Consider the following 23,052-nt stretch of genomic DNA (forward strand, 5'->3'; position numbering starts at 1 on the left):
TCGAAGATCGGACAACTGAACTCTGTTGGTCATTCGAAGACGCAACCTCGTTAATATTAATCTCATAACAGCATACTAAAGGAAGAGAACCGAATACCACCACTCGAATGACAAAGAGAGCAAGACCAATCAAGGCCTCCACTTGAACGCCGGGTTACGCCAGTCCATGTCCTGAATTTGCTTCTGTGACAGACCCGCTAGCGCAGCGCCAACATCAACCCGTTCACGTCTACGGTTGTCCCACAGCATAAACACCCACATCAATGAACCCAGGATCAAGGTCATTGTTGCTGTCGCCAAATTGAGACCATTTCCAATGTGATAATCGGGACCGTCAAAGGGCAAGAAGGACCAAGTGGAAATCAGCCCGCCGATATTTCCAAACATCACAGTGGTGCCGATTGCCGATGATCGTGCAGTATCGGAGACGACATTTGCTGAAGAATTGGCGTTACAGAGCGCACCGAAAGCGAACGCGCCACTTGCAATGATGAATGTCGCTCCGTAACGAACCATCGGGTCTTTGCTGGCAAGGAACATGATGTACCCGATCATCATGAGTGGTGGACCAAGGACAAAAAACAAGAGTCGCTTATCCATCCGCCAGCTGAGAAAGGGGAAAAGTAGCGTAAAGAACCCTCCCACGATATAGGGAGGCACAGTATGAAGCTGCTGGGAAATCACACTGGCATTGGGATAGATAGTTGCAACAATGGTTGGTGCAAAGAACCCCAGCCCTTGCACAGTGATGTTGTTCAGCAGAAATATGAACGCTGTAGTGATCGTCACTGGGCTGAAGATACCGCGCAGTGTCTTGGCGGTGTCCATTTTATCCAGCACTTCGGTTGTTCCAATGCGCTCGGACTTAACGCGGGCGATTGCCAGATCTTTTTCTTCTTGTGAGAGCCAACGGGCGGTTTCAGGTCGATCAGTCAAAGTAAAAAAGGAAATGACGCCAATGGCGATTGTGATGATACCCTCGATGGCAAAGATCATCCGCCAGGTGTGCAGACCGGCGAAGTTGTCGAGACGCAGAATGCCAGAGGCAAGCAGCCCACCGAACGCACCGGCAAGGGGAGCCATGACGATGTAACAGGATAGGCGAAAGGCTAACTGCTGGAGGTCAGTAAATGCATTCGAAATTACAAACTGGCAACATGGAAGAGTCCTACCTCGCTTCGACGGTACCAACGACTGAGATAATAGGCAATACCGGGCATCAACCCGGCCTCAAACATGCCCAGCAGAAAACGGACTCCGGAAACCTGATGAATGTCGTGGGTAAACGCCGTAGCAACCGAACATATACCGAAGCCCAGAGTGGTGGCTGGTAAGAACCAACCGGGCCCAATCCACTTGCAAGCAATCTATAAAATAAACAGTCTATTAGCGAACGAGTCAACTGTCTGGTTAGATTATATGCGCGCTTACATTGCACGGGATCTCGAAGATGATATATGAGATAAAGAATACCGACAGTACCGCATTGTAGTCGTATCCCTTCAGGCCGAGGTCGGCATTGAAACCGGCAAGTTTCGCGTTGCCTTAAAGCAGGAATGATAGTCAGTGCAAGAACATTCAAAGAAAAGTCGGTGGCGGGATCTTTTACCAATATTGGCGCGGTCAATGAAGCAGAAGAGGTACATGAGCGCCACCGTAGGCACAACATAGAAATCAATCTTCAATCGCAGGCGCGATTCAGCTTTCTTGTCGAACTCCACGAGAGAGTGGCCGAACTGGTCAGTCGCAAGATGGCCACGTTCTGCGGCATCGCGAGCGAGTTCATTCGCCAATGTCTCTTTGTGGTCTGCAATGGCCTTGTCGTCTCCGACATACTCAGCAGCAGCAGCGGAGATGGCCATGGTAGAAAATGAGCTGGACCCCAACACCTGGTGGGAAGGAAAACCAAAAGAACTATCCAAGTCCGCAAGATAATCACGGAGGGTTCAGCGGGGGGGTGCTGCAGTCCTTATAGGTTCGAGTAACCTCGGATAGATTTTGGCAGGTCAGCGCAATCAGCAGTTTTTATGGGCTTGAGTTTGCCCGGGATGGATTCCGGAAGACCCGAGCTTTAAGATCTGAAGTCGTGGGGAAACTTTGAACCGTGGGAAATGCCGGCTGATTGAATCCCCCATGTTAGGATTGCCAAGCTCCAAAATTGACGTCTGGAGGCGAAAGAAAGGGGGGGTGCATCTTGGCAGACGGGAAAAGATGCGTCACTTGGCCAATTGCTTTGGCCCCCCGCACCTCGGTTCTAGTAAAGATTCGGCGAGGCGCGCCAGTCCTGAGGTTCAGAATGGAAAAGAAATCAAAAATGGGCGAAAAGAGGCATCGGAAACTGTGTCTAAACTGATATCAATCAATCATTGCGATACCATCCGACAAGTCGCCAAGCCTCGTTTACATGGATGAAAGATCAGTACGGAGTAATCGTAGGAATGGTTGATAGCAGCCATGAATGGGGCTGGGTCTCTGAATGGTTGGGGAATAAGTGGGACACATGATTACGAACAGCCAAAAGTCAACGACAAGATTTGATGGGCGGGACCATAGACTGATTACCCACAACTGATGGATTCGGCTTCCCCAGACTTTTCTGGGGCTGAAGGCGATCCGTGAACCCCGACCCCAGACCTCGTTTCCACGGCAGATTGCCAGGTCAGATCCATTAAAACCCCCGAGTACAAGTACCGAGAGCTTCATCCGAGATTTCTGGGCACGCGATGCCAGGTATCGCTGGCCAATACGCATAGATGTGTTAACTTAAACCGACGCCATCGCCAAGAGACGTTTGAGTCGGAGTGCGTTCCGTCGGAAGCGGGTCTATTCCGATCGGATAGTAAAATAAACACAGCAGAAATAGACGAGAGTTTCAGCTTCATGGGGTGATCGCCTATTGCTATTTTCCCTCTTTTCTTGTGAGTCAAAAATGGGACCTCCCCACTCCGAGGGAAATAGTGAGAATGATTGGGCGATTGCAAATGTCCCTGCAGTCAATAGCAACGCGCGTGTTGACAAGGCACCCTGGTTCGTCTAGAATTAGATGCATCTCGATCTCAAACACCGATTTTTAGTACATAAGTGAATTCATGCCCAAACCCGATCTCAAAAAACCGTTGGAAGCCCTGTCCGGGCGCAGGAATATGCAGAAGGGGCCTCGCACAAGATACCAACGCCTCTAATTTTCAAATTATCGAGCCTTAAGTTCGGGGTCGGAAGCCCACAAAGATAAGGGGTATCATTGAGTGGAAATCACATATTTCCCTCGGAGTGCTGAGATGCTCCAGTTCCTATTTAAACACTATTTAGAGCTTCAGAAAAGAAAAATGCAAACAAACCAAGTGGATACAAGGCCAGTCACGTGTGGCCGGATATAGACGGATGACGCGGATAAAGAACAAACCCTCAACAGTACAGAAAGCCATCCACAACTGCCAGGATCGCGTTAACACACCACAGTGGACTTGGCTCGGATATGTCTGAGGTTTCAAATCACCCCACTAGCGGATGGCGCATTCCCAAGGCCTGTCAGGAGTGCCGAAAGCGCAAGATCCGCTGCAATGGCCTAAACCCGTGAGACCAACTCGACGCGACACCGACTGCTGATTATGTCTGACGAAATCTTAAAGGTGCAAAACATGCCAACAAAGAAAAACACCTTGTAACTATCGGGATTTCATTCGCCACAGAAGAAAGAAACATGAATATCAAGAGGCTCAAAATGAAACCCAGCCCCCGCCAGCCTCTCCGGGCCTAGCACAGCCAGCCCAGCCAGCCCAGCAACGAAGATCCTCATTCATGCGTGATTTCCCGAATAGTGTCTCGGCGACACATATGGCATCGCCATCCTGTCAGATGCAGCTCTATTATGGACCGACGTCGCATTTTTCGTTGATGCAGCACATCTACAGGGATCTCGTCTCCAACCCGACCGCACAACCAGAACCATCAGGTGGCGTAGATGAGGCCAGTGCAGGTTTGGATTTATTCAGCTTCCGACGGATTTTCTTTGGCACACCGGATAACCATGAACCTGGGAAATCAACTGGAGGGGAGATACCCCAATCATGTTTTTGCCTCACGACCTCGCCAGGGTGTTTATGTCACGATTCTTGTCTAGCCTTTATCATATGACGCCGTACCGTCCAAAGGCCTACTATGAAAGCTGCCTAGAGCGGCTATATAACCCATCCCCTTCTGCCCACCCCGATACACTGACTCAAGCCATCGTTCTGATCATTTTGGCGACGGCAGCCCTTGGTACCGAGTATTTCTCTTGGGGTGATATCTTATACGACCGTGTCAAGGCTTCCCTTGCATCTTACGATGACGTCGTTAATTTGCAGACCGTCCAAATATCCCTTCTCATGATAAGTCTCTCCGCCATTCCCATCTAGCTAATAGACTTCCCAGCTGACATGATTAAACGCCAACTATCAGAATGAACAGGGTCGGCCCAATTCCGCATTCTTGCACCTCGGAGTAGCTTCTCGAAAAGCCGTCTCAGCAGGACTACACAAGGATGTCCCCCATGACAATATTGAAAGCCCGGAGAATATCGAGGAGCGACGGACTACTTTCTGGTCTATATACATGTTTGAAACGTAAGTGAATAAACCCACAGTGACTCTCCAAACCACTCCTCTCAATTTTATTCTAGATGGTTTTGCTTCCACGCGGGTCGACCTAGTTCATTGTCATTGCGCGACGTTGCCATTGAATATCCACAAGATCCGTTCATCCGACTACTAGTCCAGCTTTGCAAAACAATCTCACGGTCGACCACGGAAATTTATAGCGAGCGTCACGAGTCATTGCTGCACATGTGGCGAGTTGCTCGATCAATCACGGAAGACCTCCGTGCACTTGAGTTGCACATGAAACAGACATTAGGCTTCGGCCTCGATGCCGACCTCAGATCGGGCTCCCTGGGTGTGCAGCAAACGATATTTGTAACGCGTAAGTTTCATGTCGATTTCTCTTGGTACTTGCATTTAACCTTCCCTAGTGTACTACCATACTGTTCTACTTACATTCCGGCCGTTTCTCATCTTTCGCGGGCATTGGCGACGAGGTAAGAAAGTCCCATCAAGCCAGTCTGCTACTAGGGTGCACAACCGCCCAAATGAAATTCCGTCATGGCTTAACGAAGCTTGTAATCATGCTCTTTCTGCCGCCCGAAAAACTATCCATCACTTATGCGAAGCCTCGGAGGCCAACGACTTGGTGAAGGTGTGTTAACAATCAAATCACGAGCATCATTAATTTTGCATTATTCTGAAATATCCCACTAGGAACTGCGGTACCATGGTTATTTCATGGGCAGCTCGGTCTTCACGATAATTTACGACCTACTTAATGATCCAAGCGCTGCATCCAATCATCTACCTTGGGCGTATGCAACTCTGCAGAACTTATCGACAATGCGACCGGGCGATCCAATTCAAAGTACCATCGGAGCCATCCAGGCTGTACTGCGTAACATCAATCCATCATACGAATGGTTACCATACGCAAGTCAAGAAAACGACTATGCCCTTCGCCGCGATAACTCAATATCCTTCCCCCAGGGCTCTAGAGTCGCAGAGAATCAGCAGATTCAAGCCGGTACTTCACTCGCTGGGAACGCGTTCCTCGGCCCACTTCCTGACCTCCCTGCGTCGCAGTGGAATTTCCCTCTGGAATCACCTGAAACGGGGCGTTCAGGGGGGGTCGAGTGAGGACCTCCTCGACTTCACACAATCTGATATGGGTTGGAATTTTGATTTCTCGACTATGGATCTGGAAGCCTTCTTTTCTATCTACCCCCCCCATTGACTCTTCCGCTCCCCAATAGGGTCGTGTCAATGCCAAGGAAAAGCTGATTCATGTCTTACCATTCTATTCATAGCTTATTTTATCAATAATTTTCGTGAATACTCTCCTTCTAGTGAATGCAGTGAATCTATTAAATCCCGAGCATAAACTGGAGGTCTGAGAATGACCCACAATTCACTTAAACCAAGCTCGGAGCTGAAGAAGTTGAGCACGGCATTTTATTTAACCGGCAGAGAAATACAATCCATACCTATACTGCAGACCTTAGACATCCATCATGGATTCCAAGGTCGACTCTGACGTGATTTTGTGTTTTATCTTCCGAGCGATATGGATGTTATCAAGACTTATTGTCCATCTTTCCTCGACGCAACTGAATAAATAGACAAGCCCAACAAAGCTTGTCGAGACTGAAGATAACAAATCAAATTTGTATATCCGAAAGCGGGAAAATCATTACGAGGTTTTCTAAATCGGAGCTTTGATCCAAAGTGGATCACCGTGGATCACTCAGGTTTCGGACTCGGGGGGCTATTGATCAAGGAAGGGCGTGGAATATACATATATGCAGAACCAGTATATCCGGCGAAAAGGATATATTGCCGTGCTCGGCTTTATAGCATTCTCTAGCAATGTAATTTGCTCACCTAGCCGTACGTACATGACTCAGCATATCCGGGGCCCATTTTAATGATAGCTCGCGACATGAAGATCCGCACATCCCCTTATCCTAGAGTCACGACCCACATCTTCGGAAATATGGATCTAGATGCACAGAGAGCAATCTGCGTGTTGAGATATAAGAAAAAAGATCGCCCCGGTTGAGATTTACCGAACTTCCAAGGTCATCAAATACAAACAGCTATTTAAGCTCGCAGTTTAAGCGTTTACACCGGTAAAGAAGCGCCCGTTGCTTCTATAGCATCATCACCAGGATGGAGACGCCTTCATCCGGGACTGCAACACCAGTGGATGTGGAATCCGGCAGCAGTCAAATTCGCAAACGCTTGACTGTCACATTTCGCGATCTCACTGTCAATGTTACAGCACCCGATGCCGCCCTAGGCGACACGCTTTGGTCGGAAGTTGACCCACGCCAGCTTGGCAACCTATTCAACAAGAAAAAGTCAAAAAGGGTATGCAGGGTGATATGGCAAAGATACAGCATATAACTAACAATTTCGAAGTCAATTCTCAAAGATGTCTCCGGTCAAGTGCGGCCAGGCGAAATGGTAAATACCAACTGTTCAAAGATTTACAGGACTGGAGCTAACTGAAATACGCAGCTTCTCGTGCTTGGCAGACCAGGCTCCGGCTGCACGTCGCTCCTTCGAGTGCTTTCAAATGACCGCGAAACTTTCGACGAGATCTGTGGTGACACCATGTACGGAAGTCTGGATCACAGAGACGCGAGGAAATACCGCCAGCAGATCATGTTCAATAATGAAGGTGCGCTTCTAACATATCGCTAAATGTAGATGTCAATATCACTAATTAAAAATGGAAATAGACGATCTGCATTTCCCCACGCTTACTGTCAATCGAACCATGAAATTCGCTCTGCGAAATAAAATTCCGAATGAGAGACCCCCAGAGTTAGCCGACCGAAAGGGTTTTGTCAGCGAAAAAAAGAGATGATATTCTCAACTCGTTGGGAATCGGCCACACGAAAAAGACTCTTGTTGGCAACGAATTCATTCGTGGAGTCTCTGGAGGTGAACGCAAGCGTGTCTCACTTGCTGAAGTTCTTGCAGGACAGGTTTGTCACATCCCCAGTCATGCTTTGTCATTAATCTGGAACAAGCTAACAATCTGAGTGACTAGAGTCCTGTTCAAATGTGGGACAACCCCACTCGAGGCTTGGATTCTAAAGCTGCGGTTGAATTTGCCCGTATGCTGCGCCGTGAAGCAGACGAAAATGAAAAGACTATGATTGCCACCACTTACCAAGCCGGCAATGGCATTTACGACCAGTTCGATAAGGTTCTGGTTCTCGCGGAAGGAAGAGTGACCTTTTATGGTCCTCGTGCTCTAGCGAGAGAGTACTTCGAAAGAATGGGGTTCGATTTCCCAAAGGGGGCTAATATTGCTGACTTTCTTACTTCGGTCACCGTTCTGACAGAGCGTATCGTTCGCTCCGGATGGGAGGCAAAGGTCCCCAACACTCCCGAGGAATTTGAGGAAAGATACCACCAAAGTTCAATCTGTCGTGACCAGATTGATACCATGGAGCCTACGGAAAAACTTGTTCACGAAATTCAAGATCTGGAGCTTGCCGTGGCTAGAGAAAAGCGAAAGCATCATATGCCTCGACAGAAGAGTGTTTATACCGCAGGGCTCTGGGAGCAAGTCGGCTCCTGTACTGTTCGGCAATTCCAGATCATGTGGGGGGACAAATTCTCCCTGGTGGTTAAAATCGTCTCTGCTATTCTTCAGGCTTTGGTTTGCGGCTCCCTCTTCTACAACCTTGCCGAAGACAGTAGCTCTATCTTCCTGCGTCCCGGTGTCCTTTTCTTCCCCATCCTTTATTTCCTTCTCGAGTCACTCTCAGAAACGACCAAGTCGTTCATGGGCCGCCCAATTCTCTCTCGGCAAAAGCGCTTCGGATTCTACCGTCCGACAGCCTTCTGCATCGCAAACGCCATAACAGATATCCCAGTTATAACGGTGCAGGTGACATTCTTTGCACTCATTCTGTATTTTATGTCGGCACTTCAGATGGATGCCGGGAGATTCTTTACATTCTGGGTCATCATCATCGCCCAGACACTGTGCTTTTCTCAGCTTTTCCGGTCAGTCGGTGCGATTTGCAAGACGTTTGGAAATGCCTCCAAAATCTCCGGCTTGCTCTCCACTGTCTTTTTTGTTTATGGAGGTATGTCAATTCGGGTTTTCTTTTTTTTTTTTCTCTTTTCTAATAGATGAAACTACAGGCTACCTGATTCCATTTGAAAGCATGCACGTCTGGTTCCGGTGGATATTTTACTTGAACCCCGGAGCATATGCATTCGAGGCGCTCATGGCGAACGAGTTTGTTGGACGGGAGTTCCAATGCATCGAGCCTGATTATATTCCATACGGTACAGGTTACTCTAGCTCAGTATCGCTTCACAGGGGATGTTCGGTTCCCGGAAGTAAGGATGGCGTGATTAGTGGGGAAGCCTATATCCGGGAGCAGTACAGCTATTCATTCCATCACATCTGGCGCAGCTTTGGTATTATCATTGGCTTTTGGATATTTTTCATTGGTCTTACCTCGCTGGGATTCGAGTGGAAGAATAGCCAAGGTGGGTCCTCGGTCTTGCTTTACAAGCGTGGAAGCCAGAATCAGCATCAGTTGGGCGAAAAGGAAATGCCAGCCAAAAACGAGCAGTCTGGAGATATGAGCGCTCTCCGGGGTTCAGTCAAGAATTCGACATTTACATGGAATAATCTTGACTATCATGTTCCCTTCAATGGAGAAAAGAAACAGTTACTTGACAAGGTTTTTGGGTTTGTGAAACCTGGAAACCTGGTTGCTCTGATGGGAGCCTCTGGTGCTGGGAAAACAACGTGAGTAAAGAATTGCGCTATATCTGATAAAAATATCTAACGAATCGATTGCCAGGCTACTCGACGTTCTTGCACAGCGCAAAGATTCTGGTGAAATTCACGGATCTATCCTGATTGATGGACGCCCGCAAGGGATCAGCTTTCAGCGAATGACTGGATACTGTGAGCAGTTGGATGTGCACGAGTCAAGCGCGACCGTACGAGAAGCACTTATTTTTTCTGCGGTACTTCGGCAACCGTCCAGTACATCCTACGAAGATAAGATCGCCTATGTCGACCATATCATTAATCTTTTGGAGCTTCGCGATATCAGTGATGCCCTGATTGGAGGTAAGTCTCAAGTTCACTCAATGAGATGACTCAATACTGATTACGTCTAGTGCCCGGAGCTGGCCTCAGTATTGAGCAACGCAAGCGCGTAACTCTTGGTGTTGAGCTCGTGGCCAAGCCTACCTTGCTTTTCCTGGATGAACCAACTTCTGGTCTGGATGGCCAGAGTGCTTATAACATTGTGCGATTTCTTCGGAAGCTTGTCGATGGAGGACAAGCTGTACTGGTAAATTCTTTTCTTATAAGTGTGCAGATTGCGAAGACTAATTTGCTCTAGTGTACGATTCACCAGCCATCTGCCGTCCTGTTCGATGCATTCGATGGCCTCTTGCTGCTGGCAAAGGGCGGCAAAATGACTTACTTTGGTGAAAGTAAGCATTCCACCCCATAAATTGAGCTATCTAGAATTAACCTTTCCTTAGCTGGCCAAGACTCGAACAAGATTTTGGATTATTTTTCACGTAACGGTGCCCGTGTCCACCAGATGCCAATCCGGCTGAACACATCATCGATGTCATTCAAGGAAGTGCGAAGAATGGCGCCGACTGGGTCGACGTTTGGAAAGACTCGGAAGAGCGAAAAGTGGCACTCCAAGAGCTTGACGCCTTGAATGCGGCCGGGATGGCCGATCCCAATTATGTGGAGGATACTGCGGACTTTGCTACCTCGCATTGGTTTCAGTTCAAGGTGGTTTCAAAACGCCTTACCATTCAGATTTGGCGGTCACCTGTAAGAAACCTCCATTATAACGATCGTTTGAATTGTCCTTTGATGGAAATCACTAACCATCAAAAAGGATTATATGTGGAACAAGATGATTCTCCATATCTTCGCTGCTTTATTCAGCGGCTTCACGTTTTGGAAGATTGGAGACGGCACCTTTTCCCTTCAACTGCGACTTTTCGCCATATTTAACTTTATCTTTGTCGCTCCTGGTTGTATTAACCAGATGCAGCCTTTCTTTTTGCACAACCGCGATATCTTTGAGACACGCGAAAAGAAGGTAGGTCATATCGCCTATTTTCAGGCTTGGGAAACTTTACTAACCTATACTAAACTAACAGTCTAAAACTTATCACTGGATTGCTTTCATTGGTGCTCAGACAATTACGGAGATTCCTTATCTCATCATCTGCGCAACGCTCTATTTCGTTTGTTTCTACTTCACTGCCGGATTTCAAACTCTCGCCAGCATCTCGGGCCACTTTTATCTTCAAATGATATGTACGTGCTACCTCTCAGATATCCCCAGTCCATATCAGCATCAACTAAGCCATGAATAGTCTACGAGTTTCTGTATACCTCGATTGGCCAAGCTATCGCGGCTTACGCGCCAAATGAGTATTTTGCTGCGGTTATGAACCCTGTCCTGATCGGGGCTGGATTGGTCAGCTTCTGTGGTGTTGTTGTGCCCTACAGCCAGATGCAACCATTCTGGCGTTATTGGATGTACTATCTTGACCCGTTCACCTATCTTGTGGGTGGCCTGCTTGGGGAGGTTCTCTGGGATGTCAAGGTTCAATGTGAACCATCCGAATACATCACGTTTAGCGCTCCGTCCGGTCAGACATGCGGTGAATATATGACAGACTTTCTTTCGACCCGGGCTGGCTATTTGTTGGATTCAAACTCAATGGATACTTGCTCCTTTTGTCAATACTCGACGGGCGCCGACTATGCCAAAACTTTCAACTTGCAAGAGAAATACTACTCCTGGAGAGACGTGAGTGTTCTAACCCTTTGCGTCGTCAAGTTTCTAACATATTTATATAGACGGGAATTACCGCCCTCTTTTGCATTTCCTCGTATGCTCTTGTGTTTTTTATGATGAAGCTCAGAAGCAAGAAAACCAAAAGCGCTCGATCCGAGTGAAAGGCCCTCTTTTCATCTTAGAACGGCTTTCCAAGTCCCAACATCATGTCGCATCCGTGCTATCAAACATTCGCTTTTCATCATGTTGATCCTTGCGTCTTTCCTTTTATTTTCACATGTGACATTTTTCCTTTTAATATCTATTAATTCGTGGCTTTTATTGCGTTAATTTAGAAATAGACATAGATTATAGAACGTAAAACCAAAATCCCTTCGTTGATTGTTCTCAAATGCAGCAGAGTTGACTCCGCCTTTGTGGGATCTAAAACGTAGCCTTTGCCAGGTTTGAGTCCATATTTCCATCATTGAATGGAACATTTGCGTCGCCAAAATCAGTAGTATCCAACGCGCTTTGTGCAACAGCTGGCAAGGATTCCCATGCGATTAGGGGTTGCGTGCCACCAACTGTGGTGGTAAGCCCACACTGATGATCCACGGGCCAGATGCTGTAATATCTAATCAACGGTGCAGTTCCATCAAGAGTGTAGCCATCCGTCGAGCAATCCCAACCACCGTGGGCACTGGGGCAGACAGCAACAATATTGTCCGCGTTTGTACTTGTAGAACTAGACAGCCAAACAATCACCCCCTCCCAATCATGTCTATGACCGAGGCCTGATGAGGGCTCATCTTTCGGCATGTACCAAGAGTAGAGCAACGCGTAGTAATCGCCAGAGGTCTGTCCTCGCACGTAAATTTGGCCAGTACTGCTACTGCAGTCCCCGTCCGAAGCACCAGTTATATCCAGTCCAGCACTATGACCATTAGCCACAGACTATACATCATTATCTGGAGACTTAATACTCACTTGGTATTTCCATCTGCATCAACAGCCGGGAATGGCACGCATCCATTGACAACATACAGATCTGGCTGGTAGGCCAGATAGACGTCACCGGTTGTGCCCGACGGGACAGTCTGCGCAAAGCCGACTATGTCATCAGAACCGACTGTTCCTCGCCGAGAGATTCCTCGTCGGGGAGATGCCGCGGATGAATGGGCGATAGACAAAAGACCGAGAAATAACTGAGAGATCATTACTGATGCCGTTTCTATCGTGAATATTATTTTGTGATCTACCCTTCTCCTTTCGCATAGCCATCTTTATATTCTGCAAGATCGTCTCAGAAGCTTCCTGTCAGGACCTGCTTTGAACCAATATGGCAAAACAGCCGGACTCTGCAGAGCCGGAGAATACCCGAGTTGAAAACGGTCAGCGGCCGTCGATCCCGAATCGGGATGGTGGCCGAGAAACACCCCGCTAGGTTTTGAGGAGGTCGATCCCCGTGGGTTCGCGATTATCAGTGATTCGTTTCACCTAAGCTTCTTTATTTCGCTTGCAAATGGCTTTCTAGCCTCATGAAGACTCATGCAGCCACCGTTCTATCCACAGCAATCTAATCCCTGCACGAGGCTAAAAGGTGACATCGCAAGGATATCACAGGCTCTTAAAAAGGAATAGTAAACCACGTCATGTTTTTTGAAGGAATGAAAATCAGAGTTGCATTGCTATGTATTGGATATTGCACTATATACATGAGAATTTCCGCCAATCAAGGCAGACAAGTGAGCAGGCTGCTGAATTTCTTTAGAACAATCTCCTGCATAGTGGCGTTTGCATCTCCCTTGGTACCTGCCATGCCAACTGACACACTTGCATAGCATCCCGAGGTCAAAGAGACTCCAATCTCGCTTGGCAGTCGATCTCCACCACAAGTAGTAACATCGTCCGGTGTGATTAGAGGTACCGCAACATGAATGCGCGACAACACGAAAGAAATGTCTTCGGCTTTGGTGCACTCGGAGTCGGAAACGGAGGGGAAGTTGACGTTTAGCCAAATCTACGACATTCCGTTAGTCCAAGGTGTTTGGGTAGGGTGCGAATGACTTACATCATTTGGAAGGTAAGGTTTCCCGGCCGCGATAAGGTGGTTGGTCAGGTTGGTAGCCGCATCTGCATAGACCTGGCTATAAGTTGGATAGGTTGAAGATGCGTTCCAAGCTGTCTGAGAACCAGTCGCTCCAGAAAATGCGATGGCAGGAATGCCAGAATAATGCGCCGCGTATGTAGCTGCTCCAGCCGTCCCGGAGATGTAAACAGCGAGTCCGATATTTGAACCAACCTGCTGATATCAGTTCCACTCTCGTTTGTGAATGGTGCTTCGGCGACTTACATTTGGTCCTGCCACCGCAAGATCAGGAGCGCCATCGAAAAATTGAGGTCCGATCGAGTTGATACCATACTTCATTGAAGTTGCAGGGTATGAATTGACATAATTCAGACGAGGCTCTGAGGCATTATGTCCCACAGCCGGACTACCAGAAGGACAGCTGTTGAACTCGCACTCCTTATCAAGTGTCGTTGGAGTACCCTGAGTGGACCCTGGAGGATATAAGTTAGTGACAGTGGCAGAAGCTGGTGGCAAACATTTCGCGAACCTTTTCCACTCTGGTTCTCTGCAGGCGCGGAGACAACGACCGAGTGATCGGCTTCTGTCAAAGCGTCAAAGAAGGCACGAATGTTCACTTCCGCCCAGCCATCATCATTCGACGAGACGATGTTGACTGCCAAAGAAGACTTTGCGAGAGCAAGAGACCCGACGAGCGCAGAGAGAACGTTGACTCGCATCGTGAATGGCGTATAAGGCGACGGCTTTGAGATCGATCATCCAATCCGATCAGTTACCAGGCACCCTTTTATACGGGTTGGCAGTCGACCCAAACGCGAATCCATCGGCTGATGAGCGGATCGATGCTCCCGTGTCTCCTGGTGATCGCATACCTTGTTTGGTGCAACATCCACCAGCTCCGTAAGCGACCCCACCGAGTACGTCTACGAGCCAACGATTGGTCACACGTGCGAAACGGGCTTGCATAACTTGCGCTATGCTCAATACACATCTGCTCAGGGGGGCCATCGTATTGCTTACGAAGGTTCGGCTCCACTGATGTTTAGCTACCGAGATCGACTAAAATAGAATAGATAGCCACAGTTTCTTCATCGTGCACCACAAAGCAACTCTTAAAAAATTCGATATTCTCGTCACGACTTTTGTAATACTTTCTTCCTCCTTGTATTTTCTCTGTGGGCCATGGTCAGCGCCGGCGACGTTATCGATCCATTTCATTGAATATTATGGGGGCAAATAGAGATGTGCCGATCTATAGTTATTGTGCACCTGAAGAGAATCACAAGAGAATTCAGGAAATAGACTGTGGGAACGCGGAGATTCAGAGAATATACACGGAGGTAACTATGATGCCGTGTCTGCTATAAGGGGTGAAAAAATGAGAGAATAGTACTGATATGTACATACATTGCACTGCCTTTTCGAGTCCGTGAGTTTGCAATTCTGGAATAATCCTGCGGATCTCCTCCCCCGCCCATGTCGGGGGAAAAGTCAAAATGGTAACCGAGGCCCTAGAGAAGTAGAAGTCCTGCCATAGAGAAACCGACCTCGTAGGTGGCGTTCAGACTCGCGAGATGATTATTATGATCATTCATCACCGGGAGAGACAAAATAGCCAAAAAAGCGGAGATCATGTAAGTTGACATTTGTTTTCCCGTTGTATATGCACTATGGCTTCCAAGCCATGCCTAATTCCCCTGGTGCCGAGTCCACAAATCCATTTTTGTAATACAATTTCCGCCCAGGTTCATCGGCAAATAGTGTAATGTAGGGTTCGCCATCTGCAGGGGACTCTGCATGAATTCTCTGAAGAAGCGCCTTGAGGATCAGACCCCCAAGCCCTTTCCTCTGATGTTCTGGATGGACAGCCATATCTGCGATATGGAAATACCAGCCCCCATCACCTATTATTCTTCCCATTCCGATCGGAAATGGCTCTTCGCCGGGTGCGTCGTATGTGATGTAGCAACCATGCCAACTTCCTGTGGAGATGGCGGTTGCCTGTGATTGTGTTTTCGGAGACAGACCGGATGCTGCACGAAGGTCTAGGTAGTGAGGAACGGAAGGGTAGCCATCGTGAAGACTGTATCCTAGAGGAAGCTTGGTTTGATCGTCTGAGCCCATTTTGAAAGGTTGAAATGTTTGACCTCGGAGTGATGCGCGTAGAGTTTTGGAGGGCCTGACGCGTGCGACGCGGTAACTATTTGCGGGGGAACAGTGCTCGGATGCTCAGGTCTAAACCAATCGGAGTTTTAGGGTAGTGCGGGGTAGTATTTTCCGGCGAAACACGAGGCGAATTGAACAATTCATTCGCCTTATTTCATCAAATACGATTTCCGGTGATAATCAAATGAGAAAAGATCAAATAGTGCTAATATAATGCGATATGCAAAAATAGAAACATTCAAAGGTAAAAACAATACGGCGTTAACAACATCAAAACACTTCAACATCCCCTTCCTTGGCTATATTTCTAACATTTCAAGAGGTCGGGACACACTGGGCGTAATAATCGTTGTACGCAGTGCAGGTCGCTTGCAAGTTGCACACTGTCGCACCAGACCATCCACTTCCTCCACATTGACCGTAAACCGATTGGGTCGAGGCACTGCCTCCACTAGAGCTTGTCGTGGTTGCAAAGGTCGTCGATTGGCTGGTAGTGGTAGAAGTGGTGGTACTAGCTCTGGTAGTAGACGAAGTGGTAGATGATGCACCGTTCGATGAAGTGGTGGTCGTGGTCGTGCCAGCACCTGTCGTACTGGCGCCCCCGGATCCTGATCCTGTAACTGGTGTTCCAGTGGCAGTGATGGCAGAAGAGGCCTGGCTGATGGAGACAGCTCCGCTATACAAAGTTGGACCCGGCACAACATAAGTCGAAAGCGAAGCGTAGATGTTCACAAGAATTCCTGGATCCGTTGAACTGTAGAGATCGGTACCCAGGACGCCTGAAGGTGCATCGCTGCCTGGGCCAGTGATTTGCAGATTGAAGCACTGAGGATAATTCTGAGCGCCGTCTTCTGATCCTGCACTATGAAGCGCAATCAGCTCATGTCTCATTACGTAGTTCCCGGGTGCGATCGAAGGTGGAATTTCGACCATCCAGCTATTGTTGTTTTCAATCAACTGGTCATCACCCCAAGTTCCTGGAACATCAGTGTCGTCGACAAGACCCACGCCATCAATCTTGAAGAATTTCAGTGTTGTCTTGTCAACAGTCTCGCAAGAGTCCCCGCAGTTAGCTAGATAAGTAATAACAGGTCCGTGATGCGAATCGGGCCAGGTGGTCCATTGAAGACTGATCTTGTCTCCGGCAGCAACGACAGCATGTCCTTTGGCATTCGTTGCATTCAAATGGCAGATAATGTCATCAGACTCGTAGGCGTCTTGATTTTTTTCGAGTTAGTCCAGAGGAACGAAATGCTGGGCCGCGATGAAAGATCCGCGAGAGGACATCATACCTGGTGAAATAAATCCATTTGAAGTGTTAGGAGTACCCCATGCCACAACAACCGGCGGATCAGACGAATAAGGATATGAGCCGATGTCCCATCCGTCATAACTGACGCCATTTATAACGATATTGCTAATATGCCCATGACTGGCCACCAGTGTGGCTAGAAAAATTGGCGTAACAATCGGTAGCATTTTCCAGATACCTGATCTTTGGAGGAGAACTTCAGAGTTAGAAGAAATACTATCTTTGGTCTGAGCTTAGAGGTTTGTTCGTCGAGTCACTTGGGTGAATCAAATCCTTTCCAAGAGGCGACAGAGACTAGGTTTTGATGCCTCGTCCACCACCTCGATGGGGTCGCCTCCGTAGGTTCAAACCATTACTGGTTTCGAGTCAACCAGGAATGCGATTAGCTGGCTCTAGATAAATGAGCAATTTGCTAGTCACATCTGCACGGAGGTTAGTGGCGTGAGGAAGCGCCAGGCTAAGGAGCGCCGCTGCAAGAACGTACTGGTAATAGGGACAGGTGGAAATTTAGATCAACTAAGTCCACGAATTTCATACTCACAGCATGAAACCCAGATTCGAGGCGGAAGTCCTTGATTTACCCCAAGTAGGCGCCGGGTCAATACAACCACGCAGGACTAGGCGCCCTTGGCAGAGCGGAACGCCAACGTGTTTTGCTACAGCCCCGTATCGTTTCAGGACAGCTCAAACTGAAGGCTTTTTAATTTGATCGCATGGACTGGAGCCAAGAACTTTCCTCAGGCATGACAAACTCTTGGCTCTCAATCCCTGTATATAGTATTAGGTATCCGTCCGGTGAGATTCTACCTTTCCAAGACCCTGACTTGACATTCAAATCTTTTGGTATGGTATACTTAGCCTCGTGGGCTCTTTCATAGGCAGATAGTTGCAAGTGTTCCGTGTTTGTGACGAGTCGGCTCTCTCTCTCTCTCATACAACTTCTCCTCGTAGTTACTAACTTGAAGCTTGAAGCTCTCTTCGAATACAAGTATGCAACCTGCTGCCTATCCGGAACTTATTGGTTGGTAGAAACTTAGATTGTACAATCCTGTTGATAATCCTGATCTACGCTATACGTGTCACGGATCATCCGTCCCTTGCGGACATTGCAAGGTGATTTCTCTAATTCGGGTCGGATCATCTGAGCCTGGCAGTGTATTTTTTTAATGACAACTCTCTGAAGCCTCCCGCTTTGATTGCATATCACCTTTGCGGAGGCAAAATGGTGTATTTTCATTTTCATTAATCGTATACTCTCTTTGCATAGCCACTTATGTTCAAAAATATCGTTGCTCAGGCCTCCATGCCATCTCGAGGCCCCACGTCTTCCAACGCGGGGCCGCCAATAATGGTCACTAAATCTAGAGTCATGCGGGAATCATGGGGCTATAATGCAACGAACATTCTATATCAGCCACGGGACTAAGATCCGCTGCTCAGTCGTGTGGCGCCATTTCGCATGTATCCTATGCAGGACTGGAAAAAGGGCTTCATCAGAAGGAGGCATCCACATATGATCGCTACGTCGAGCTCCAAGATTGTCCAGAGCAAAGTAAAAGAGCTGTGTTCTATGCAAAAAACGCCAGGTCAGCTTATAAAATGTCTTTCTACTAAAAGATAAAGCTCACGTGTTAAGTTTTCTGTTTGAAATTCTCTCAAAGCCACCAATCGGAGGACGCTGAAGATGCAGACTCTGTAGAGAATTAGCTTTGGATTTTGACTCTGCCAGGAGTTTGTCGCATACATGCAACCAATTGAGAATAGCAGCGTAATTTCAATCTTCTGTCGCAATGGGGTCTGTAGCTTCCATACTATCGGCAGAGGCAGGCATAAAATAAGAACATCCTGGACCAGCGACACGGTGCCAATGATGATGAAAAACGTATTTTGACCACTCATACAGTCACCGTGTAGGTGTTTGATCCAAAAGTATTGTACTGGCCAGCATTGGAAGATATTTCCAATAATCGCAGTAATTCCCCACGCGACCACTAGAATGATGACCATTGTTGCGTATATTCTAAATCTTGGGACGCAATCGAGCAGCCGGCGAAGAAAAAGAATGATCGAAATTTTGACGAAAACTTGAGCCGCGGGCCAGAACTTCTGCAAAATCCAGTCGGCCTAAATCATAGAAGTCAGATACCCCCGGTAAATGAGATCTTATTTTGCAAGACATGCCAGTGCAATGCGCCCCCGTTCTTGAGGGGACAAGATCCAAATATTCCTCCCATTTACAATGCCATGGATGGCCGCTGGGGCACCAAATTTTGAGTACTAGTAACGGTTGGTCATCTTAGATCGGATTCACTTACCATAGACAGTGCACACTGCAACACCCCAGGTAAAGACCAGACCTATACCCATGAGCACGTCTTCGACTCGCAGTTTCTGTGTGACCATGTGCCGAGCATAAAGACGAAGTGCGTATATGATTGTCGCGACAGTCGTGCCGACGATTGGCACGACTATCAGTACTTTTCTCCAATGTGTCGTGGGAATTTGTGCCATGGGGACCCTCGCGCCCGTGCAATTCCGGGCCCGTCTTTCTGGAAGGGGTAATCCAGAGTGCACTGGATTCAATTTGGGCGTTCATCGAACTTGTTCGGCATGATATTTTGGTGAAGCTCTAGATCGACAGCGGATTGAGACCATCGTGGGATGCGACGAGATAGATGGCCTGGAGAGACAAAACCAGGTAATTCATTCAGCAGCGTTGATGAAAGAAAAGGCGTGAAGGGCGAGATGTAGAATGTAGAAGTGCATTTCGTGCTATGAAATGCCCATTTCAAAGACGTCACCTCTTTTGCCCCCAAATTTGCCTCCGACTTTGCTCGATTTCCTCCCCACCAACCCCCGCAACGCGGGACTATCTTCCTATGAGCCTCAACCCACGGTTCACCAGTTCCTGACCACCGACATGGCAAATTTGCACTGCTTGGATGATGAGGATTATCCTCCAGATCTGAGCGAGGATCGTCTGTTCTCCCTGGTATCACAGATCAAGGTAGAATTCATTTCCCAGTCTCGATCTGCCCTCCCCCCCTTCGCCGGTCGCAATTAACAACGCAAAATAGGACTGGCAAATCAACCACGGCTCGCTACTGAAGCAACTCGATTCGGAGACAGAGAATAGCGTTCTCTCTTATCCTGTTGGTGTTAGCGTGGGTTATTTCCCTTGGACTCAACCTGCGATGCGAGGCATTCTGACAATCTTGTCCAGTGTTTTCCTTCCCCCTTGCCTCGGGCACGGTTTGAGCAGGCATTAGAACTGCAAGAAATCTACAACAAGCTATACTGTTCTATTGCCGAAGATGAAGAATGGATTTACGACACAATCAAGGACATTATTACCGTTGAGCCTCTTGCCAACGCTCTCTGGGGAATTTACAAGGCCGCGCAGGATGCAGGATATGTACAAGACATCTCTGCCGGCATCTTTCGCTCTGATTATATGTTCCATCTGACGGAGGCAGCTTCAGTTGATCGATGGGGGGACCTGTCGAAGACAACATTGAAGCAAGTCGAGTTCAACTCATATTCATGCTCTGGCTTTTCGCATGCGAACAAAGCTGCCAATATGCACCGGCATCTCGCAAGAATCGGGGTGTATGACATGAATGACAAGCCATTTCCTGTCGACTCACTGCCAGGAAACCATAATATCGATTCGGTCTCCTCGATTCTTGCGTTGGCACACAAGAAATATGGTCCGCCAAGGAGCAAGCTGGCGAGTAAGACAGCGGTCTTATTCATTGTTCAGCCTTACAATGTCAGTCTCACCCATTCGTAGTTGATCAAGGCAAGATTAACTCTGAATCCAGTTCAACATCGCAGATGAGCGACCGATTGAGTACGCCCTCTGGAATCGAGATGATATTGTTCCAAATTACCGGCTTGATTTCCCAGACATACTCGAGTATACTCAGCTCACAGAAGAACGGGCATTACTCTTCCACCCACCGTGGCTCGCATCGGAGAAACCAGTGGAGATATCAGTGGTTTATCAAAGAGCTGGCTATGAAGCGCATGAGTACAACAAAACCGGCTGGGATGCCCGCTTACAGTTAGAGAAATCCACTGCAATTAAATGTCCCTCGGTGCTGGGACATTTGACTACCTTCAAGAAAGTCCAACAGGCTTTGACGGAGTCAGGGGCATTGGAGCGATTTCTATCTCCCTCCGAAGTCGCCAGAATTCGAGAGACGTTTGTTCCGGTCCATCCTTTGAATGAATCCACAGAAGGTCTGGAAGCTCGGCGGATAGCCTGCGATCCTAAACGGTCGACCAATTATATTCTCAAACCATCCCTCGAGGGGGGTGGCAACAATGTATACGGGAATGCGATTCCGGCATTTTTAAAGTCAACTCCGATCGCACATTGGTCAAGGTATATTCTTATGGAGAAGATCCACCCCCCGGACGCGGACAATCTCCTGGTGGGATCCGCATGTCTCGACGGTGGAAAGACAGTCTCCGAACTAGGCGTGTTGGGATGCTGTTTGTGGCAGCGAACAACGGCCAAGAAGTCTGGCACTCGGTGTGACATGCTCCAGAATTCGGTTGGGGGCTGGACATTCAAGACCAAATTCGCCGAAATCGACGAGATGAGCGTAGTGAAAGGATATGGATGTTTTGATACGCCACGTCTAGTTGATTTCTAATCTACCGCATCTTACGACCTGCATATCAAGCGACGCTGAGTGGTTGTGCGTCCCTTAGGGCTGCATCAATCTCAGCCTTGTTCAGTGAACATCCACGGAGTAATCTGTTTCGCAGTCTCTTTACAATCACCATTTCTCGGCCCGATCAAGGGTTTGGATCTAGCGCTTATAGGAAACTAATCCGAGCCTGTCGTAATTATCCAACCTCTCGGTGAACCAGACCGATCACATCAGCACAAACATGATCATGCGAGAAGCAGAATTTTCACACCAAATCATGTCCGGAGGTAGCCTGGCCAAGACTGAGTGGAACGATGTAGCATATGGCCCCCATCTAAAACTCCGAGGGGTCGGCTCGTGAGCTGGACATACGAGTACGTGATCCATTGAGCATTTGACCGATCCGATATCCGGACCCCTCAAGCATCGCAACAGGCCGACAAGATCTCCCGGAATCGGCAGAAACCAAGGCGACTGTCGAAGCATCGCCGAGCAAAATCTTGTAATATAATGGCGTGGTGCCTCAAACCCAATATTCCTTCGCACGGACGGTACTGCAAGAGATAGACTTCCAGCCCCAAGTCCACCATGTGTGGTTCCAGGAGTTTTTTCCCAGCTTTCCCCCCCACGCCAAGTCCACCCGATACCCTTTTCTATTAACCAGCCAATCAGAAGCAACTCAAGTGTCATGGTAGGCCTACCCCGGTTTCACCCCTCGTGGAGTGGCTTCTTGGCATTCGCGGCACAAAACGCCTCTCCACGCGGAAGTTCACCGAGGTTTATCCAGCGTTTTAGGGAGGGCAGTGAAGGAAATTTCTGCTTCCACGATATCTGTTGTTGCTATCACGGTTTTGTTTCTGTGATTCATGTCTGTTGCTTCTAAACTACTAACCTTGATACTGCTGAATTGTGAACTGTACGCTGCACGCCACTTCTTTGCGGGTCGCAGGATCAGGACACCGGTGTAACCTCGGCCAGAAAAAAAAATAAAAAATAAACTAACAAGCCCGACCTACCTACCGGCGATGCCGTCGAATAGAAATGATCGGCCCTCTGTCTCGTCTCGGGATGCAAGCTCACTTGGCGCTGTCCCCCAGCCTGGGCCGGCTCCGTTCCGTCCCACCGATAGTCGGGTTTGGGAATCTGGGGTGCGCAACGAGATGCCAGATGCATGATGGAATGCCGAGCTCCATAGCACTAATTGGTACAACGTATACACGAGGTCGAATCCATAATTTACTTTTTTTTATGATTTGCCTCATCTATGCCCCTCAATTCATCCCCCATGCCCCGGAAGTTCCCCGCATCGCAGGGACCCCCCGGTCTTGCGAGGCTATTAAAGGGCTTCCCCTCGTATTCACCAGCTGGTGATCTCTTTTTTTCTCCCTCCCTACGACAGTCTCTCTCCTTCGCCTTCGAGTCTTCTTTC

At 48.2% G+C, this 23,052-nt stretch overlaps 9 protein-coding genes across 9 annotated transcripts; 3 read left to right on the top strand and 6 right to left on the bottom strand.

The window, feature by feature from the left end:
• Positions 1–129: 129 nt before the first annotated feature.
• Positions 130–1,862, bottom strand: N7481_006873 (putative MFS transporter; the record flags this gene model as incomplete). The annotated part of the gene is made up of 4 exons (XM_057266092.1): positions 130–1,113; positions 1,173–1,367; positions 1,432–1,544; positions 1,610–1,862. 4 exons carry the CDS (start codon positions 1,860–1,862, stop codon positions 130–132), a joined length of 1,545 nt encoding a protein of 514 aa, XP_057120293.1.
• Positions 1,863–4,130: 2,268 nt separating this feature from the next.
• Positions 4,131–5,720, top strand: N7481_006874 (fungal specific transcription factor domain-containing protein; the record flags this gene model as incomplete). The annotated part of the gene is made up of 5 exons (XM_057266093.1): positions 4,131–4,331; positions 4,441–4,604; positions 4,661–4,959; positions 5,009–5,232; positions 5,295–5,720. 5 exons carry the CDS (start codon positions 4,131–4,133, stop codon positions 5,718–5,720), a joined length of 1,314 nt encoding a protein of 437 aa, XP_057120294.1.
• A 1,032-nt stretch (positions 5,721–6,752) lies between these two features.
• On the top strand, positions 6,753–11,571 carry N7481_006875 (putative ABC multidrug transporter; the record flags this gene model as incomplete). Its single annotated transcript, XM_057266094.1, has 15 exons — positions 6,753–6,953; positions 7,005–7,049; positions 7,104–7,266; positions 7,328–7,434; positions 7,493–7,576; positions 7,642–8,692; positions 8,751–9,369; positions 9,425–9,699; positions 9,750–9,925; positions 9,977–10,070; positions 10,184–10,428; positions 10,496–10,702; positions 10,764–10,923; positions 10,983–11,422; positions 11,473–11,571. The coding sequence occupies 15 exons, from the start codon at positions 6,753–6,755 to the stop codon at positions 11,569–11,571; spliced, it is 3,966 nt and encodes a 1,321-aa protein (XP_057120295.1).
• A 262-nt stretch (positions 11,572–11,833) lies between these two features.
• Positions 11,834–12,609, bottom strand: N7481_006876 (NPP1 family protein; the record flags this gene model as incomplete). Its single annotated transcript, XM_057266095.1, has 2 exons — positions 11,834–12,326; positions 12,380–12,609. 2 exons carry the CDS (start codon positions 12,607–12,609, stop codon positions 11,834–11,836), a joined length of 723 nt encoding a protein of 240 aa, XP_057120296.1.
• A 515-nt stretch (positions 12,610–13,124) lies between these two features.
• Positions 13,125–14,200, bottom strand: N7481_006877 (uncharacterized protein; the record flags this gene model as incomplete). The annotated part of the gene is made up of 4 exons (XM_057266096.1): positions 13,125–13,412; positions 13,464–13,694; positions 13,746–13,954; positions 14,011–14,200. 4 exons carry the CDS (start codon positions 14,198–14,200, stop codon positions 13,125–13,127), a joined length of 918 nt encoding a protein of 305 aa, XP_057120297.1.
• Positions 14,201–15,149: 949 nt separating this feature from the next.
• N7481_006878 (GNAT family N-acetyltransferase) lies at positions 15,150–15,605 on the bottom strand (the record flags this gene model as incomplete). Its single annotated transcript, XM_057266097.1, has 1 exon — positions 15,150–15,605. One exon carries the CDS (start codon positions 15,603–15,605, stop codon positions 15,150–15,152), a length of 456 nt encoding a protein of 151 aa, XP_057120298.1.
• Positions 15,606–15,962: 357 nt separating this feature from the next.
• On the bottom strand, positions 15,963–17,126 carry N7481_006879 (putative endo-1,4-beta-glucanase; the record flags this gene model as incomplete). Its single annotated transcript, XM_057266098.1, has 2 exons — positions 15,963–16,864; positions 16,940–17,126. The coding sequence occupies 2 exons, from the start codon at positions 17,124–17,126 to the stop codon at positions 15,963–15,965; spliced, it is 1,089 nt and encodes a 362-aa protein (XP_057120299.1).
• Positions 17,127–19,738: 2,612 nt separating this feature from the next.
• N7481_006880 (glutathione synthetase) lies at positions 19,739–21,623 on the top strand (the record flags this gene model as incomplete). The annotated part of the gene is made up of 4 exons (XM_057266099.1): positions 19,739–19,966; positions 20,037–20,123; positions 20,183–20,731; positions 20,784–21,623. The coding sequence occupies 4 exons, from the start codon at positions 19,739–19,741 to the stop codon at positions 21,621–21,623; spliced, it is 1,704 nt and encodes a 567-aa protein (XP_057120300.1).
• Positions 21,624–22,331: 708 nt separating this feature from the next.
• Positions 22,332–22,796, bottom strand: N7481_006881 (uncharacterized protein; the record flags this gene model as incomplete). The annotated part of the gene is made up of 3 exons (XM_057266100.1): positions 22,332–22,454; positions 22,516–22,592; positions 22,640–22,796. The coding sequence occupies 3 exons, from the start codon at positions 22,794–22,796 to the stop codon at positions 22,332–22,334; spliced, it is 357 nt and encodes a 118-aa protein (XP_057120301.1).
• Between the last annotated feature and the right edge of the window lie 256 nt (positions 22,797–23,052).

Source organism: Penicillium waksmanii (assembly GCF_028829765.1).
Source record: "Penicillium waksmanii strain IBT 27052 chromosome Unknown utg000007l:1.0-4314555.0:1.0-4317578.0, whole genome shotgun sequence".
In the NCBI taxonomy this organism is placed as follows: domain Eukaryota; kingdom Fungi; phylum Ascomycota; class Eurotiomycetes; order Eurotiales; family Aspergillaceae; genus Penicillium; species Penicillium waksmanii.